The sequence below is a fragment of the Plectropomus leopardus genome, chromosome 1, assembly GCF_008729295.1.
Source record: "Plectropomus leopardus isolate mb chromosome 1, YSFRI_Pleo_2.0, whole genome shotgun sequence".
In the NCBI taxonomy this organism is placed as follows: Eukaryota; Metazoa; Chordata; class Actinopteri; order Perciformes; family Serranidae; genus Plectropomus; species Plectropomus leopardus.
The window spans coordinates 23,988,249-24,006,329 of record NC_056463.1 but is presented as its reverse complement, the minus strand read 5'-3'; the positions used below and the strand labels follow the sequence as shown (position 1 = coordinate 24,006,329).

General features: G+C 38.3%; 1 protein-coding gene across 1 annotated transcript in view; it reads left to right on the top strand.

Moving 5' to 3' along the window:
• The window catches only part of LOC121944114 (CUB and sushi domain-containing protein 1-like), a 453,543-nt gene that overhangs the window by 262,324 nt on the left and 173,138 nt on the right, over nucleotides 1-18,081 (top strand). The window contains exons 10-12 of the mRNA XM_042487796.1: nucleotides 1,872-1,993; nucleotides 17,213-17,316; nucleotides 17,933-18,045. Of these exons, the coding sequence (XP_042343730.1) occupies nucleotides 1,872-1,993; nucleotides 17,213-17,316; nucleotides 17,933-18,045 (339 nt within the window). The remainder of the gene's footprint in view (nucleotides 1-1,871; nucleotides 1,994-17,212; nucleotides 17,317-17,932; nucleotides 18,046-18,081) is intronic.

Genomic DNA, 18,081 nt, shown 5'->3' with positions numbered 1-18,081 from the left:
TGTGTTCAGGAGAGGGCCTTTAAGGGTACTTTTGACACAATACACTTTTTTGCTAAATATCTCTTTAAGGCAATAACACAAGGGTGACTTATGAGGTACTGAAGGCAAGAAATATTACCCTTAGTATCACACTGGACAAAATCAATATGGATAAAATAGAGCACTAGGAAGAATATTATGAAAAATGCTGTTGATAACAAGGATCTGCAGGGTGTTCAGGAGCAAAGGTACTGAAAGTTTTCAAAGTAGAGTTTTGGGGCAAATACTTAAAAAATGCCCATCTTTACCTGGAAAAAAACCTATTTCTAAAATTAGGAAGATTATGTTGTCATCCTGTTGGTACATAATCCAACAGCTATATGTTACGATATACTTTATTATCCCCGTAGGGAAATTTGTCTTGGACTCAGATGCTGCACCAATAAATGCCTTCACAGTCACAATAAAACAAGCCACATATAAACAAAACAGCACTAGTTGCTCTAAGTTACACCAGCAGATAGCATATAATCAAAATTGCACATAAAAGTAATGCACATACATTGCACATAACATATACTTATATACCATGCACAGAGGCTAAGCCCTTTTAGCGGATTCGATTCAGGCCTCGGCCCTTTGCGGCATCCTGTACAATTATTGAGTAACGTGTTGTGTAATGTGTTGTGTATTACTGAAACACTTTTCTAGAGTGAGAGATGATTTTGGCATTGAACATTGTAATGGTGTTGTTTGTGGGGGTCATTGTGACCTTTCCGAATTTGAACATCGTGTTGCTGGACTAGACCTGGTCTGTTGGACAAAGTATGATCATTCAGTATTTGACTCTTATTAAGTCTTGCAAGGTGGTTGTTGACACCATTCACCTTGTCGTCATGTTTGCCAAAAAACTTTTCTTTTTTTAAAGTCTCTGACTTTCTCTAACACACAAATGCATCTGTGTAAGAAAGGGAAAGGGCAAAAAAGTCTTCAGACCACAGCCCAAAGTATTTTTTTCCATTTCACAGGGCTGTAGGTTTGTACTCATACCAAGTTATGCATTTTAATGTTTGTATCCAATGCAAAAGACTTCAAAAGGCAGCACTCATGTGGACAGTAGATTTGCCGAGCTCATGATATGCCCTTTTTGGTACAATTGGATCCACTTCCTAGAATAATATAATTATGTCCTACAGCATGAACACACAGCATGCGGCACTTTAGATTTTGCATCATCACAATATTGCAATTTGAACACCTCTTCTAGTAAATAGATAATGGGAACTTATATTTTATGACAGATACTATATTTGGAGTTTTGGTTTTTTGTTTTAATCATGATGTCATATCAGATTTTGCAGAGCAAAAATTTTGATTCACCTTATTTACCCAATGTCACTACTGTAAATTTGTGTGCACACCTTTCACCTTCATTTTAAGCTGTTAGCAGTATAACTACATATTGTTCTGATGGTCTGTTGGTTGGGCAGTCAAAAAAAAAAAATATGAGTAATTAATAAATAAATGAGTTTGATCTTGTGAGTGGTCAGTATTTGTGCAAAATATCTGCAGAAGGAAGATGTGGAAAGGGAATGTGAATTATTTCATTGCAGGGAATTTTTGATTTACAAAGGGTTGCATTGATAATTTTAGGCATGTTCCCCCAAAAATATGACAGAGAGATAACTTTTGGCCAAACAAATATCCCAATTCAGTCTCCACAATTCACTGTTTCAGTTTTAGTAACATTGAACTCTGTCGCTGCCACACCCTCTCTTTGTCCTTTCTCTTTTTAAGGTAAGAGGCCATTTGCAATCTGCAAGCATAATTTTGATTACCCTATGAATCTTTTTTAAAACTCTGTCTCCCTCTTTTGCTTTCCTCCCCTGTAGCGCGTACCTGTGGCAGCAATCTAAGGGGGCCCAAAGGGGTCATAACTTCTCCTAACTACCCTGTTCAATATGAGAACAACGCACACTGTGTGTGGGTCATCACTGCAATGGACCCTGGAAAGGTGAGCTCATTTACATTTTTTTATTCCCCCTTTATTTCACCAGGCATTTCTATCAAAAAAGGCATAATAATATGACATGGGAAAAATAAACCTTCTCGTGTAGGGATCCTGACACTCTTGGGAAAATTCACTTTTTATGTTAGTCAGCACTGTTCTGTTAAGAGTATACTGTGTTTGTTTTTATATGTTGTCTGTGAAGTCCACATTTTTAATTTCATTGGTCAATAATATCAAATAATGCCAAATTATGGTTGTCAAAAACTTTTGGTGATTGTCATTTAAGATAGCTAATAAGTATGATGAAGAGAATACAAGAGAGTGGACACCTGTCTGCAAATTATTTACTCAATATCTATTGAAGACCTTTGCTAACAAAACAGATATTAAGAATATGTTATATTTCAAAGATTTTTCTGTTTCCATTAGCCAGAAATCTACGATATGAGTGTGTGTTACTGCATGACTTGTTGAAAATGACATTTTTGCATACAGAGCCTTCCTGTGATAAATATCGATTAAAAAATGCAGTGGAGAGTGACAAGAGAGGCAAAAAAAAAAAAACAGAGCATGAGTAACAAACTGTAAAAAGCTGTAAGCGAGACAACTATGACACAACATACACAAATAATCTCTTATTTGGTCCAGTGTTGAGCGTTGAAGGACCGTTGTTTAGACTTCCTTTTTGCTTTCCTGCTTGCTGACTGAATTCTGTTTCCATCGCTGAGCTCATGGTCACCACCTCCCCAATTTTGTGAGGGAAACTTTGTTGTTGAACCATTGTTGTGTAGAGATGAATTATTCATATACCTGCGGTACAACATCTCAAGTCTCTCTATCTGCAGTTTCTTTAGTGGTATTATCTTCTCGTCATGTGTCATCACATACCCTGTCTTCACTTCTTCTCCCCTTTCCCCAGCTCCTGTACTCTCTCTGCCCTCCACTCTTTCCCCCTGCTCGCCTCTCATTTCTTCCTAACATCTCTGTTCTTTATTCTGTCCTTCACCTCTCTCCCTCATCTACTTTGCTCTGCTCTCTCCTCGTCTACTTTCTCCCTCTGTCATCTTCTTTCCTCCTTTCACTTTGATTTGTCTAAAATGTTAAGTTTGAAGTTGTGAGAGTAGAGAGAGAAAAGAGCAAAATGAGAGCAGGATGGCACTAAGCTCATTGGAAACTGGAGAGAAAAAGAGTAAGGGAAAGTATAGAGGAGGAAAACTGGGCTGAATGTTCAGCTAGCTACTTCCCTATTAAAAAGCAAGAGCCAGGAAGAGAGAGAAGTAAAAAGAAAAACGACTGAATGTCCAAGCAGGTACTTGACATGTGGCATTGAAGTTTTCTCTAAAGATGGGTGGAAATTGAGCCTACTCACCTCTGAGCCTCTGACGAAGGATATGGAGAAATGCTGAGGTATAATTGAGTCAAGAGGGGGAAAAATGAAGGGAAGAGAGAGAGAAATAGGCCTTTTGTTCTCACCTTTGTGTCTCTGACCTTGATAGAGTGACGTGGATCCGGTATAGCTATGGCAAGCTTCACTCAGTTGTTACTGTATGACTGTGTATATTTGCATTCACCTGTCTATGAGACTCTTATCTCTTTGTATTTTGAGAGAGGTTTGCACTACGAGATTTTTTCCAAACCAGCATGTGGCAGGTGTGGCAGACACTTCTTTGGAAGTGACATCATCTTTGCAGCCATTGTCTCCTGTTCTTATTTTAAGCGTCTTACAAGAAATAACAGCCATAGGTAAAATGAATTATTTGCGATCGTGCTTGGTGTCAGGTGACAAGTCATTTTTGTGTGTGTGTGTGTGTGTGTGTGTGTGTGTGTGTGTGTGTGTGTGTGTGTGTGTGTGTGTGCTTGTTGCTTGGGGTTTAAAATTGAATCCAATACAATAGAGTGTATTAGAGTCACATAGCCTTAGCTTATGACAGATGGAATGTCTTTTATCTCTTCTGTGTAGGCTAGAGAGAGAGAGAGAGAGAGCGAGAGAGAGAGAGAGTGTGTGTGTGTGTGTGTGTGTGTGTGTGTGTGTGTTTAAAATGCTTGAGGTTTGAGAGCACTTTAAGAATGTGCTATAATGACAGATAATCAGCCACTACAGCTGCTGGCATTTGCAGAATGTCACTATCTACATACACAGAGACAGAGAGAGAGAGAGAGAGAGAGAGACAAGGACAGCGGCAAACAAGAGGATAAAGACAGTTATAGACAAGACTAGACTGGAGTAGAGTAGAAAAGAAAAGAATAGATTTGATTGTAAATGAATGGCACTGTAAATAAAATTAAGTGGAATTCATTTATTATACTAAGACATCAGTGCACTGTACTATATTGTAATATAATACACGCATATGTCAACTGTTGCTGCGTTGGACAAGCTTGAAAAAAAGGAACACAGGAAGGCTGGTTCTTCTTTGTCAGGTGCTGCAGGGTTTATTAAAAAAGTTTTTGGGTGTTATAGCCTCAAGAAGTTGATGGCAATGACTACAGTATGTGATTGAGGGATATATTCTTGATGTTAACTGAGGGGAAATAAAATGACAAGAGAGTCAGTCAGATTTGTTTCTGCAATGCTGGGTATGTGTCCAATCTTCCCCTGCTGAGGATCAGTAAAGTGCATTGTGTATTTATTATTAGTGCCATGACGCTGACCTAACTTTAGTCTGTATTACTGAAAAAAGTTAAAGTAGTTGCCTTACAGAGATAATATATACACAAGAATAATAGCCTTGAGCCTTCATCTGAAAAATGTCAGCAAGCAACCTATTTGTCCTTTTACGAATGATTTTCAAGGGATAAATTGGGGAAGCAAACCTGGCTGATACATTGCTAATCTGACATTAGGCTGACCGCTCTTGAAGTAGCCATACGTAAGGTAGTTAGCCAGCATTTTGCTGACAGTTGCTAACTTAAAACGTTAATATGTGCAATATATTGTGTCCAACAAAGATTCTGAAAGTCCCCCAGCCACATCCTTTAGCCATCTTTAAAATTTGGTATCTTACTGTCCAGCACAGAGGAGCCTAGCAGGTATCATGTCTAAAGTAGCCTGCAACAGGAAAAGGGAAATATGAATGAGGTTCTGATGGGTTCCAAATTGCTTGTTGCTGGAGCACAGAGTGGGGAGGGGCAGGACTTAAGGAGAGCTTATTTTTTAGCTTTTCTAGTTTTTCCCTTTTTAAAAAACATAATACATAATTTGGATTCCATTACTTAGTTTTGTCCAGTGACAAGTCCAATAAAGTTATTCAACGCAATGGCTGCGTCATCAACAGTATTGACAAAAAGAGAGAAATGAAGCCACTTTGTGGAATTTTTACTACAAGTAGAAAATAAGAACAAAAATAACAATATTGGTCTGCAGATGGCTGGAAGATGCCAACACACTGGTTTATCTGTTCTTCAGTGAAGCTCAGTGTTATATCACAGCAGCCTCTAGACCGATTTTAACCACAACATGTAAAATACTACAATATTAAAGTTCCCCTCCAAACACGTTTTAATACTCTGCTATGATAAATATTTTGTTTAACATGGTTTTCCCATATAAAAAAGCTAAAAAAAACTCTGAAAAAGGGCATGAATCAAATCTAATTTTTTGCTTTCATTGAGAAATTCTGGATATGGCCTCTGCCCTGCCAAACACTGCTACAGTACTTGGTATAGGTTGATGGGTAAAAGAGCAGTAAGTGTCAAGATGGTTAGAGGAAGCATCTAGATTCAGGCATGCATTCTTCAGCTTCAGTTGACTCAGAATCAGACGAGGGGTCTGTTAATGGTTATGAAATGTACAATAATATCTGCCTCAATGTTACACTGTCTTTACACTGTCATGCTGTTTTTTATGGTAATTATACACCAAAGGTCTAATAAATTTTTTCATAAGGGTATATTCCATCTGGCTAAAATTTTGATATTAAATGTAAAAAGTTTACTCTGCACCAGGGATTTCAGGTTTCTTCTGCATAAAAGACAGCGAACGACTTTCAAATTTATGCAGTAGCTCCTTGCTTAGATCCTAAATCCTAGTTTATTTGACGTACTTTTGAATTTCAACTTTTAGTGATGTGCACAATCATCGCCCCCTTTCAGTAGAGGAACTTGAAAACGCCTCTCCAGTAACAAACTTTGTACAGATACAAGTAGGCCTATAGTTGAGGTCAGACATTACAAGGGGCAAAATACATTTTGGAGAGGAGGGGGACTTTAAATATTGCCAGACCATTATAGAATTTCTGACACATGTAAGGGTTTTAAATGTCTGATATTTTAATTGATATTATTTTCTGTACACAACCCAAAACTTAGTTTAATCCCCACAGTGTCTCGCAGTTCATAGAGAGATTTTCCAGTGTAGGAAGAGTGGTTACAAAGGTTTTACATATAATACATATTAAATTTAAATATGCATCGTTGATGGGTTTTGGGTTTTTTTTAGGCAAATGCAGAAGGTTATATGAAGTTTAGTGTGTTGATATTGGTGTTCCCTGGTGCAGGTAATAGTGTGCTTTAAACCAGGTGGCACTTAGGAGGATAACAATTGCTGAGAGTTGTGTGAAGGCTGAGTGCACTTCAAGTGCAGCACCTGCACATAGCCACTTGCTCTCTTTTGAACTTAAATTCTCTCTCTTTTTGAGATGACAGCACCCAAAAACATGAACCTGAATAATATTATTTATTATCATTAAAATATATAATTTTTATGCAGACAGTAAATGCAATACAGTATGAACTTGCTAACCGAATAATTTGAATAAATAAACAAAGACCAAGCTTTAAGCTAAACGGTGCTGTTATTAATTGTATATTCTTTTATTTGCAGACTGACTTGATTTGACTTCATTAATATCCACATATCCTCAGATATTTGAGAATGTCTTTGTCGTGTGTGTGCATATACTTGCATTATCTTCTACTCCGAATTTTAAAAACATGCTTTGCCCTGATCTATTGATCTTTTAAAACATGAAGCGCATATCCGACCCAGGCTTGTTGCATTTTTTTAAGCAATTTAATCCTTGCTTACCTCAATTTTACTGTTATGATGTCATCCAGATGTTTTAAAAGGTATAAATAAACAATAGCAATAAAGTTCTACAGTACAGTCAAATTCTCAAAGAAGCTCCATATAGTGTTCAGGAATATTCCTTAATATTCAAATTTTAGTATTATTTTCATCCCAGTGACCTCAACTGAGCCTCAGATGTTGTGCTGTGAAGTCTCCTCAGTGTAATTGGCTAGTTCTTTGTTTTTTATCAGCAATCATCTCTTTATGTTAGAACATTATGTAAAGGTGTAAAGGTATTTAACTTCCTTTACAAGTATAGCTTCCTTTATTCATAGACGTATGTATTTCCTCTTGAACATTGATCTTTTCATCGTGATTTTACTTGTGTGTACAGAGAGTGAGAGAGATGATTAAACGCACTATTAAAAGTGTATGTTCTCCAAAAATAAAAAGGTTATGTGTGTTTTTTGTGGTCAGTAAGGGAGAAAGCATAGAAAGATTCAGAGAGAGAATGAGATATGAGATAGAAATAAGCATGAATTAAGACAAAAAACACTTTGTGTGCACCTTTCTGTTTTCTCAGACTTTGTCTCCTCTCCTCTTCTTTTTTATTCCCTCTCTCCCTTGCTGGGCCTCTAACCGACTATTATTCTAGTTGACTTCTTTCATCAATAACATGTTATACAAAATTGAGACAGAGAGAAATGATTTTATCGAAGTGTGCATGTCCTTTCGTTCCTTCTTTGTGTAGGTTTACCTGCACAAGTTTCAGTAGTCAATAAGTAATGCTGTGTGTCTGTTGTCATTCTGTTAAGTTCTGAATAAAAGCAGCACAATCAATATAGTTTGTAATGCTCTGACAGCCCATCGGCAAAATGCTGTGAGCGTGCTTCTGTTTGTGTGTGTGCCTGTGTGATTATTTGTGTAAGTTTGTGAACGGGCATCTGGTTGTGTGTGATTTTATTAATATTGACTGTGTGTTTTATGTCTGCCAACTTAATTGCTAACTGCCAGAGGTTGTAAAAATATGTTGTACTGTAGGGTAAACTGTCAACTTTCAGGTGTGAGGAAAAACTTGGGTTCGCTGCAGAAAAGAACTGACTTTCTTTGTGTGTGCGTGCGTGCGTGCGTGTGTGTCCATCATTTGATTCATCAGTATGAAACTATAATTATTTCGTTCAAGTCTGAATCATGCCTGACTGCTCACACACATACACCTTTAGACACATCATCACACACACCCATTAGGCCTTTAATCACAGCTGTCTTTTTCCTAACAAATACATATTAGTGTGTTTTTGTGTGTTATCATGGTATTGAATGTTTGGTCATTTTCATGCATGGGTCATCATCGTCACTTTAGTGATGGCAGGACACATTCTGTAACATTCTATCAGAATCTGCTAAACTTTACTTGATACAGAAACTGAAGCCAATAAAAACCAATAAGGGCCTTAGCCAGAACATGATAAAGTCCAGTCTCATTTTAAAACAGTGCATTGATTTGTAATATGACAGCTCAGTTGCTCAAGCTATTATTGGATGAAGATATAGTATCCAATATTAGGTGCACTATCATAATGGTGTGAGAGTAAAAACAAAGTTCAGTTTTTTGGTCAGTGATCTGAAGTTAAAGGAAAACTGTGGTTTAGTAAAAGTTTTATTTTGTTGTTCTGGCCTTTCATTCTATGGATATGGTTATGGGGCGGTTGTGGCTCAGGAGATAGAGTGGGTCGTCCACTTACCAGAAGATTAGCAGCTTGATCCCTGGCTCCCTAAGATACTGAGCCGCAAATTGCTCGCCTCTGATGGCTGTTCCATCAGTGTGTGGGTACAGATAAATGGTTACTAAGTAGCAGGTGGTACCTTGTATGGGAGGCTCGGCCATCAGCATAAGAATATATGTGAAAGGATAAATGTGGTATGTAGTATAAACATGTTTTAAGTGGTTGGAAGACTAGAAATTATAAATAAATGTGTCCTGTAGATCATAAAAACTTGCATTTGACACTGCATGTCCTTGGAAAATCAACAGACAGACAGACAGACAGACAGACAGACAGACAGCCGGTTAAGTTGAGCTGAGAGGTTGGTGACATTTTTGTCTGCATTGTTGGTCATAGTTTTAACTTTTATTTAATTTTCTCTTTTAAATAAGTTGATCTATCCTTGGGTTCTTTACAACCTGTGCGATGATCTGAATGAGAATGAATGTGAATTAGCTACTACTTGTATATTTTCTATAACAATGTATAATATTGTGTTGTGGTGGTTAGCTTAATAGCTGCATTACTGTGTAATTTCTGAATCACTACAAATTATACAACATACAAGCCACAGCTCAGTGAGGACACTGATCACATGGACTGAGCAAAATGCAGTAAAGTGCAGAGTAAATAACCATCAGTGTCCGTGGTAATGGAAAGACATTCACCAGTAGCTGCCTAATTAGCACATTATCTCAATTCAGGGCTTTTCGCTGTTCTGGCTTTTGACTGTAGTTTGGCAGTCTGACTGACCATAATTCATCGTATTAGCTCTGTCTTTGGCTCTCATCCCTGAACCTTACACCTCTGCTAAATGAATGCATGCACGTCCCAAGGTCACACTGTTCAGTTTTGTGCATTGGCCTCCTGTAATGGTGGTAATATATTAATTAAAGTTAATTTCAGAGCTGTAGTATAAAACATAATGGAATAAAGCATCTGCTGAAATCAAGAATTATCAAATAAATTTTCTGAACCCACAGTCTGCTGTTGTCAGGTAGTTTTCTGCTTTATCAGAGAACAGTTTATAACGTAGTTTCCACAGAGCTGTCACACAGCTGTTGCTCAAACATAGTATGCAGTTTATTTTCCTAAACTGTCTGGCCAACAGGTCAACATCACTCAAAGGTGCTGTAACACCTCGACAAGGGAGTTTTTACCAGACAGCAGCAGTGCTTTCTTACCACTTAAAACAAGGGTCACCTCAGGGCAGGACTGCAACACATAAACATGGCACATCTGGGTACTTCTAGGTACAGCCAACAGGCTAGCACCCTCGCCAGTCTATTTTTATATATTGACTGGTTCTTCATTTGTCCCACTTGGAAACTCACTTGTCAGATCATATTACAACAGTGATGCACAATAACCAAGCTAAAAAACATTGATACATGAACCTAAATGCAGTGACCACCACAAATACTCAACCGTCTACTGTGTAACTAATTTATTTTTTTTAATAGCACAGATGCAATGACCCTGTTAAAACTTTGAAGAAATTAATCTCTTGTCGCCAGATCTCAAGTAATTCAGTCATTTCCACCATTTTTTCTTTTTCCTCACAAAGTCCTAAGACAAGCAGGTCAGGAAGACTGTTAAAGGGTGATTGTATATCTGTGTTAGCCCTGTGATTGCATGGCCATCTGTCTAGGTCGCTCTCTGCCCTCTGGTCAGTGCGTAGCGGAAAAGGGCCCTGACCCTTGAGACAAAGCAAGAGAGTAAAAGTTAAGAAAAGCCGTGAATGAATGCTTAAGGCCTTTACATGCAGAGAGGCAAATTCACACAGTGAGTCATTTATCGTATTACTTAAGGAATAACGGTCTATTAGCTCTTGCCTAGTGGACTGTATGGGGCTGTGGCATTGGACTTAGACCTCTATGTACATCCAGCTGCAGTTAGCTCTTTGTGCTGGTTAACAGGGCTGAAGAGGCTCTACTCTGCTGATCTAAATGAATTGTTTGAATGCGAATCCACAAGCAGTGGTTTTGTATGCGTCCTCATGCTGTGTTTGTCCCTCATTGCCCAACTGCACAGTGTGTATCCATCATAAAATTCACTGTAGTTGCAAGACGCAGCGCACTGTAAAGATGATTTATAATGCTCTCTTGAGCTGCAATGAGCAGTGAAAGTGCTTCTAAAGTTCTGATTAGAGTGTCAATGAAATGCCTCTGGAAGTTAAGGCTATAGAATTAAAAATATTATATTTGATAATAAGAGTAACCTGATAAATGATTGATTACAGGCAGATGTTTTTTGTAGCCGATTACTTTTTTTGGAAAGCATCTTTCCCAGGCATGAGCCGTGTGCTGTGGTTTGTATCCTCGAGCAGGGTTCCAGGTTATTCTATACTTGTTTATTTGGCTGAAAGGCTAAAAGTAATCTATTGGAAAAAAAGGCCCCGAACTGCTATTGTGGCAGCTCACCAATGACTCAACATAGCTACACAATCTCAGCAGGGGAATACTCGTACACTCTGCTTTCAGGACAGCCTGTTCCCTCTCTGCACTACTTCTGACAAGGGGTCACCTCAGTACATAGTTTAATCTTTTTCTCGACAGTTTATTTTTGACTCAGGGTAGTAGAAAAGCATTAAAGCTTCAGTGGGCACAATATTTATGTAAAAATTCACCTCACTTAAGCCTAAGTCCCAATGGGCCTGCAGCAGAATAGAGTTTGTCAACCCTGAACCCACCTCTGTTAAGACCCCACATATCACTGACATTGTGGTATTATTGGGTTTTGGTGATTAGAATGACACTATCCATGTGATCAGGAAGTGACGCAATTAATGAAACAATCAGGTTTCCCATGGTCATGGAAAACCTGGAACAACCCTGTAATTTCATAATCTCATTTTCCAGGCTTTGGAAATTTTGTTGTGTGTAATGAGATTAATTGTTACAGTAATCATCCGTGGACAGCCTTCCATGTAATGTAACATAACGGAAAACTTATCTTCTTTTGCTGTTGATATTATGTAGCATTAATATACAGTGAGGCGTGACATTTTGTTTACAATCATTTATGTTTCTTCATTTTCTCCCCATGCTCTTTATGGGGGTTGTTGAAAAGTCATGGAAAAGTTTTGAAATGTTACCAACGAAAAAGTATTTGAACTCTGAACAAGAGTTTTTATCAAGTGGAAGAACATGGTTTTGTCTTTCTTCCCAGTCTAGGATTTTTGGTGTTCAGCCATCCAAGTTTGTAATCATCAGTGCTGTGTGGTTTACTGATGTTACGTCATGTAAGTTCTGGGTACTTCAGTGTTTAAATTACATTACCTTTCATGTCAGTTGGGGGTGCCAGCTTGTAAAAATGTGCTGTCTGGCTTCAAAATGTTGTATTTTCCATTTTGATTTCACTTCTGGGCTCAGAAGTTTGGGCCTGTCTGATGAACGAATTGAATTGTATTCCTCCTCCACACAAACATACTTACAGTGCACCATTATTGCCAGCCTCTGATTCAAGTGAGTCAGTTTGTAAATGTGCTACTTTGTTGGAAAATAGTGTTCAAACACAGCATTCAGTCATGCACTTGCAACTTTATTAAAGAGAAATTTTGGTTTTGCAATAATTACTTCATTTACAGTGGGTCAGTTGAGAGGTCGATCAAATCAAGAGTGAAAATATCAACTGCTTTGTGTTCTATTGAAAATCACAGTTTGATGTGAGGAAAACAGCCTGTTTTTTGTAGTTTAGTTGGGTGTGATAGTAATAAGGACTCGCATTGCTGCTACCAAGATTGAAATGAAACCTATACCCATGTGCACTATCCTTGGCAGGGGTCACCTCGGCTGACTGAACGTAATTCATTAGACGTGTGCAGAGTGTTGACATTTTAACAGGGTCTAAATCAAATCTTATTTTTAAGGGGAACCTAACACTGCACAACAGCATAGTAAGTATGATAGGGAGGCCACCCTCTGACCAGAGGACCCAAGTGTATATAACCACATAGAGAAGCATATGACCATCTGGAGTGCCCTTGAGCAGGTGAAGAACCCTTATCAGCCTGTCTGTGGCTGAGGCTGTCGTAAAGTCGAGATGAAATTCCTCCATTATTGTTTTGAAAACATGATAGATAGATAGATAGATAGATAGAGAGATAGACAGATAGATCTGTAGATAGATCTGTAGATAGATACATAGATAGATATGTGATGTCATTTCTCCTCACTGTTTCTGCTCAGCAGTGACTCAGCACTGCTGCAGCCTCTGCCCGACAAGGGAATTCAAGAAGTAGTCCACCCAATTACAGCTGTGTGTTCTCTTACACTACTCTGACGTAAGGTCACAACAGTGAGGGCAAGATCACCAGGCGTAGTATGGCTTTCCTGTTTCAAGATTTTCTTTCTGGGGCGATAGAGGGGGTATCTGAGGGTAAGCATGCAACCCATTATTACTGTGCTGTAGATAAACTGAATAGGTACAGTGCACACTGTGCGTAATGTTTATAAGGCTCGGCTGACTGATTCTGACTAGCAAAAGTACTTCTCTGATAATTTGACTTGAGTGGCAAATGCATATCTGTTGCGAATTCAGGATCCGAGTAGGAGAAAGATTGCCGCTAGTTTCTCCCTAGCTGTGAGCATGCCCTGAGGAGACCCTAAAATTCACGGTACTACAGCTTTACTGGCTGACTCACTGAATGCGTTTCACTGTAGGTCTGGACTGCACAGTGGTCTTAACAATTTTTAAATGGCCTATTGAGCTGCTCCTAGCTGCTCAGCTGCTTGCTAATGACCTCAAAGTGATAACACCTCACTTATCCTTTCAAAGAGCATCTACCTTCAAACAGAGACACTGCTTGTTCTGTATGGTCCAAATTTGAACATGGGAAACTCTCTCTCGAAATGCCAGAAAGTACTGCAGGAACTCAATAATGTGATGGAATCAGAAGACAACATACAGAGCTGCAGTCATCAAACTAAAGGCAAATCTTGTGTTTACTGTCAACACTGTTTCAGTTGGGGATTTGTTAAGGTGACACTGAGCTATCCTGTTTTTTTTCTGTCTCTGTTGCTCTCTCCCTTTCTTTCCTTGTTTCTTTGTAGCTTCAGAAAGTAAAGAAGCTAATCTAATGTAGTTTGGAGTTGCAGCCCTTAATGTCTCTCTAAATGGGCCTATTTGGATCTATTGAACAGCACTGAGCTTCCTGCTAATGACCTTAGTGTGATCAGTTCCTCTCTTTAAGTCTCTTGTTACTGTGCAATATGCATTCACTGTCTGGACACAAAGATACACACCAACGTATAAATATGGACAGAAACATGTAGACACTGAAACTCAGCCAAGCAGCGCTCACACATAAAATGAAACAGGCGTGCCTGGACATCATTCTGCAGAGACAGACATACCTGAGAAAACCACCTCCTAAACACACTTACACATATTCACTCACTGGCAAAAATGCACAGATCAGATTCGGTCTGTGTTCTGCTTCACTACCTTTCTTTATGACCACACGCTGCTGCTGCTGCTGCTGCTGCTGCTGCTGTTGTACAGTCTTAACAACAACCTCCACTTTTCCGACAAACACACAGCCGTATCAACACCATCTGATTGTTACTGTTCTTGGTTTGATTTTTGTGTTCCACGTGTTGGGATTGAAAGTCACAATTAAATCACAAATTGTCATTCCTTTTTGCAGTTAAGATTTTCAGATATATTGTTAATATTTTTAATGATTCAAAGGAAAAGAAAAAAAAAAGTTCCTGAAACCTCCAGGCCTTTGGGTACATTTCTTTGACTGACAGCTATGCGACAGCGTATGCTGGTGACTGCGGCTTACAAGCTGAGGATGGACAGTTTTGTGATAGCAGTGGTATTGAACACATAGGCGTTGATTTTTTTTGGCACATGTGCCTCCCCAGCCCAATAAAAACATTTCCTTCAACAGCATTTATTATTTAATATATTTTTTTATATATATATTTTTTGTTTATTGTGCTATAACTGACTCTCTGATGAGCTCACTAGCCTACAAAATGTCATTATGTGTACAGCTTTATAAAATATACATTTGTCCCTTTTGGGCACTGATCTTTTTAGGGCAAGGAGGCACATGTCAAACAATTTACAAAATGATGTGTATGCTGTGGCAGAAATAAAACATGCAGGTGTGGCAGCTGATTGGCAGTCTTTACATGTCTGTTGAAACAGTTATCAAACTAAAAGTTTATGTTTGACAACCAAAAATGGTTTCTTTATCCCCCTTAATACCTGGTATTTGAAGTGATCAGCACTGCTGTTGAAGGATTAAATATCGTGTCCTTAAAAGAATAAAACAAACATCTGAAGATTTTGACAGTGACGATGATGTATCTTTAAAAAAATCTACATAAATCCTTGGGTTCTTTTGGACCTTCACATTTTAGAGAGGGGAATATGTCATTTTTTTTTAAATCAACAAATAAAATACAATGGTTTATTATTGCTCTGTGTGATTTGTTGTTAGCCAGCAGTTAATACCTCACAATGCTGTTTTGCATCTTTCTCCTATTACTTCAAGCCATGTTGGCTTGTTGACTTAACATTGCCAGAGGCTGCAACATTCAGTGTATAATAAGATAGCTTTCTGCAAGTATGAGTCTCATATTTATTAAGCTGCATCTTGAATGTAAGTTGCTGATGTCAAAAATAAACTGTTTTTTTTTTCTTTTAAATATTAGCCTGTTTGCATATCAGTTTGCACTGACTGTGTTTGGCATATGGATGCACTCAAACATGTGTATGAATACAGATTTATACAGTTATCTGCGGCTTCTTTGCTATTCCTGTCATGATGGCAGTTAATCCCTCAGATGATTCCATATCGTTTTACATTTTTTTGCTAGCCATTTTTATTTTGACAAAGCACGGCCAAAGGCTCAGCTATGCATTGATGATTCCGGCATGTTGAAATGGTTTTTACATCCTAATCACCTGCTGTAAGGTTTTTCCTCACTGTAGTGTGATTTCCTAAGTGATTGATTCTCCGCCACAACATTACATGTTCATGGTTCATATTAGTCCTCTATTAAACCAGAAAGTCAGTGATTGAGACCAGCTCTTTTCTCTTTGAGGTTTTCTGAACACAGAGGAAATCTGCCATCTTCCACTCTGTCAGGGAAATGATCTACAGCTAATAAATAATGGACAAGCAGCAAATAATAAAATACCAGCATTACGGCATTTTAGAGCGTGGAGTAGATTGATGACCCAGTGCTGTATGCATGCAACTACAGCCACGGACGTGCCTGCGAGTAAGGCATTAAACACCCAATTTCTCAGTGTTCAACAGCAGAATGGTGTGTTATCAGGGTGCAGCGAGCGAAGCTCCCAGAAGTGATTTGTGTAACTTTGAATGTTGAAGAGGACGCTGCCAAATAACAGCAAGGGTCCCCTCAGTTTCAGAGTTTTGTTCTTTCTCTCAGTTCTCATTCATTAAAGATGGATTATTTTTCAAATACCAATATGTCACTGTCATATTAATTGTTATACCTTTGGCATAGCAGCTTTAATTAAATAAGATGATGGTCACGGCCAAAAACACTGGTTGGTTGTCCCTCTCTCTCGCTCATTCTGGTTTAATCATTAGTACTTGCACATTTTAGAACAGAATATTTCCTCCCACATTTGTTGCCTCCTACGACAACAAAAACATGGCTTCATCCTCCTCCATCAACGGTTTAGCTTTTTAATCATTCTTTTTAGGATGAAATGTGTTTTTTTTTTGTGAATTCCCCACTGTATGGTTCATTTCACATTGTAGCATATCTGGGGTCCCCCATGAAATTGCTTGGTTTGATGACCCTATCAGTTCCATTAGATCTCGATATATTTTGTATGTTGTTTTTGCAAATGCACGTTGAACACCCTATAAGTACCGTAGAATATAGTGCTCCAGAGAGTATGTTAGTGCAGCATTGTTTCACTCATAAAGGTAATTGTGAACAAATTAAAAACTTTAGGACCGTTTAGACAGGAATAATAGAAGCCTGCCTCGTATTTTCTGCTCTAAAATCATTTTCCTCTTTGCTGTAATTAAATCTTCATGATATGAAGTCAGATTTAATTAAAGGAGTCGTCAGGTCATGAGGTTGGCAGAGGCTGCCAATCTTTGATAATGATATGTTTGATATGATATGTTTTGTTTGCAAAATGCTATGATTAATTTATTAGTATTAACATGCTGCTCCTTGCATCATATAGCTCTTTCATTGCCTAAGGGGCAGTAGTTTGTTTACCAGAATCCACATTTCAGTACTAGTCTTTTACATTTCCCCAGCTATATAATCATCAGTTTCTATAGCTAAAATTGGAAGGGTGAAAAAGATCCCTGAGAGACCATCCCTGTAGGAATTGATAATCAATCTCTCACTGGTTGTTTGTCTTTGTTTTTGCTTTGTCTGTATTATCCTTTCCACGTTGTTTGTGTTTGTAACTGTTACTATGTTTGTTTTTTAGGTGATAAAGCTGTCATTTGAAGAGTTTGACCTGGAAAGAGGATATGACACACTAACTGTGGGAGATGGAGGCAAGATAGGAGATACCCGGAGAGTTCTCTATGTGTAAGCATCACTTATGTGTTCTGGCCTTTAATACAGTAATCCTGACTTGCAACACTGTAGAACAACTTAATTCTGGCATTCAGAGGAATAATTGGAGACACATGGATGCTATGGTGCAGGTATGAATTCTAAGTATTGGACTGCGTTGAAAACTTACAATGTTTAGATGGAATTGTTGTACAATAAACTACACGAGGAGCAAAAAGAATACAGACTTTTTGACAGAGTACATAGACAGTGATGTTCACCACTCATAGATAAGTTCATCCAAGCACTGAAGGTGCTGTATGTAACTCTGCAGAAAGATAGCTGATTGTTGAGTCTCATTCCCAGGTTGACAAATATCAGCTGTTAGGGTTGGTTGTCAGACCAAATCACCAAATCAAAGCGTTGGCCTGGGAATGAGACTCAACAATCAGCTATCTTTCTGCAGTTACAAACAGCATTTTTAATATGTCATTTTACATTTGTAGATAATTAAAGTCTATTTTAAAGTCAAAATTAGAAGGTCCAGTAGTAAATCTATAGTGCCTATTAACAGTTTGTGTGGATGCATTTGTGTGTGTGTGTGTGTGTGTGTGTGTGTGTGTTTGTGTGTTTGTGTGTGTGTTTGCAGACTTACTGGCTCCAGTGTCCCTGACCTCATCGTTAGCTTATCCAATCAGATGTGGCTACACCTGCAGTCAGACGATACGATCGGCTCAGCTGGGTTCAAGGCAGTCTATGAAGGTATGCAGCAACTTTAAATACAACACACTTTTCTTT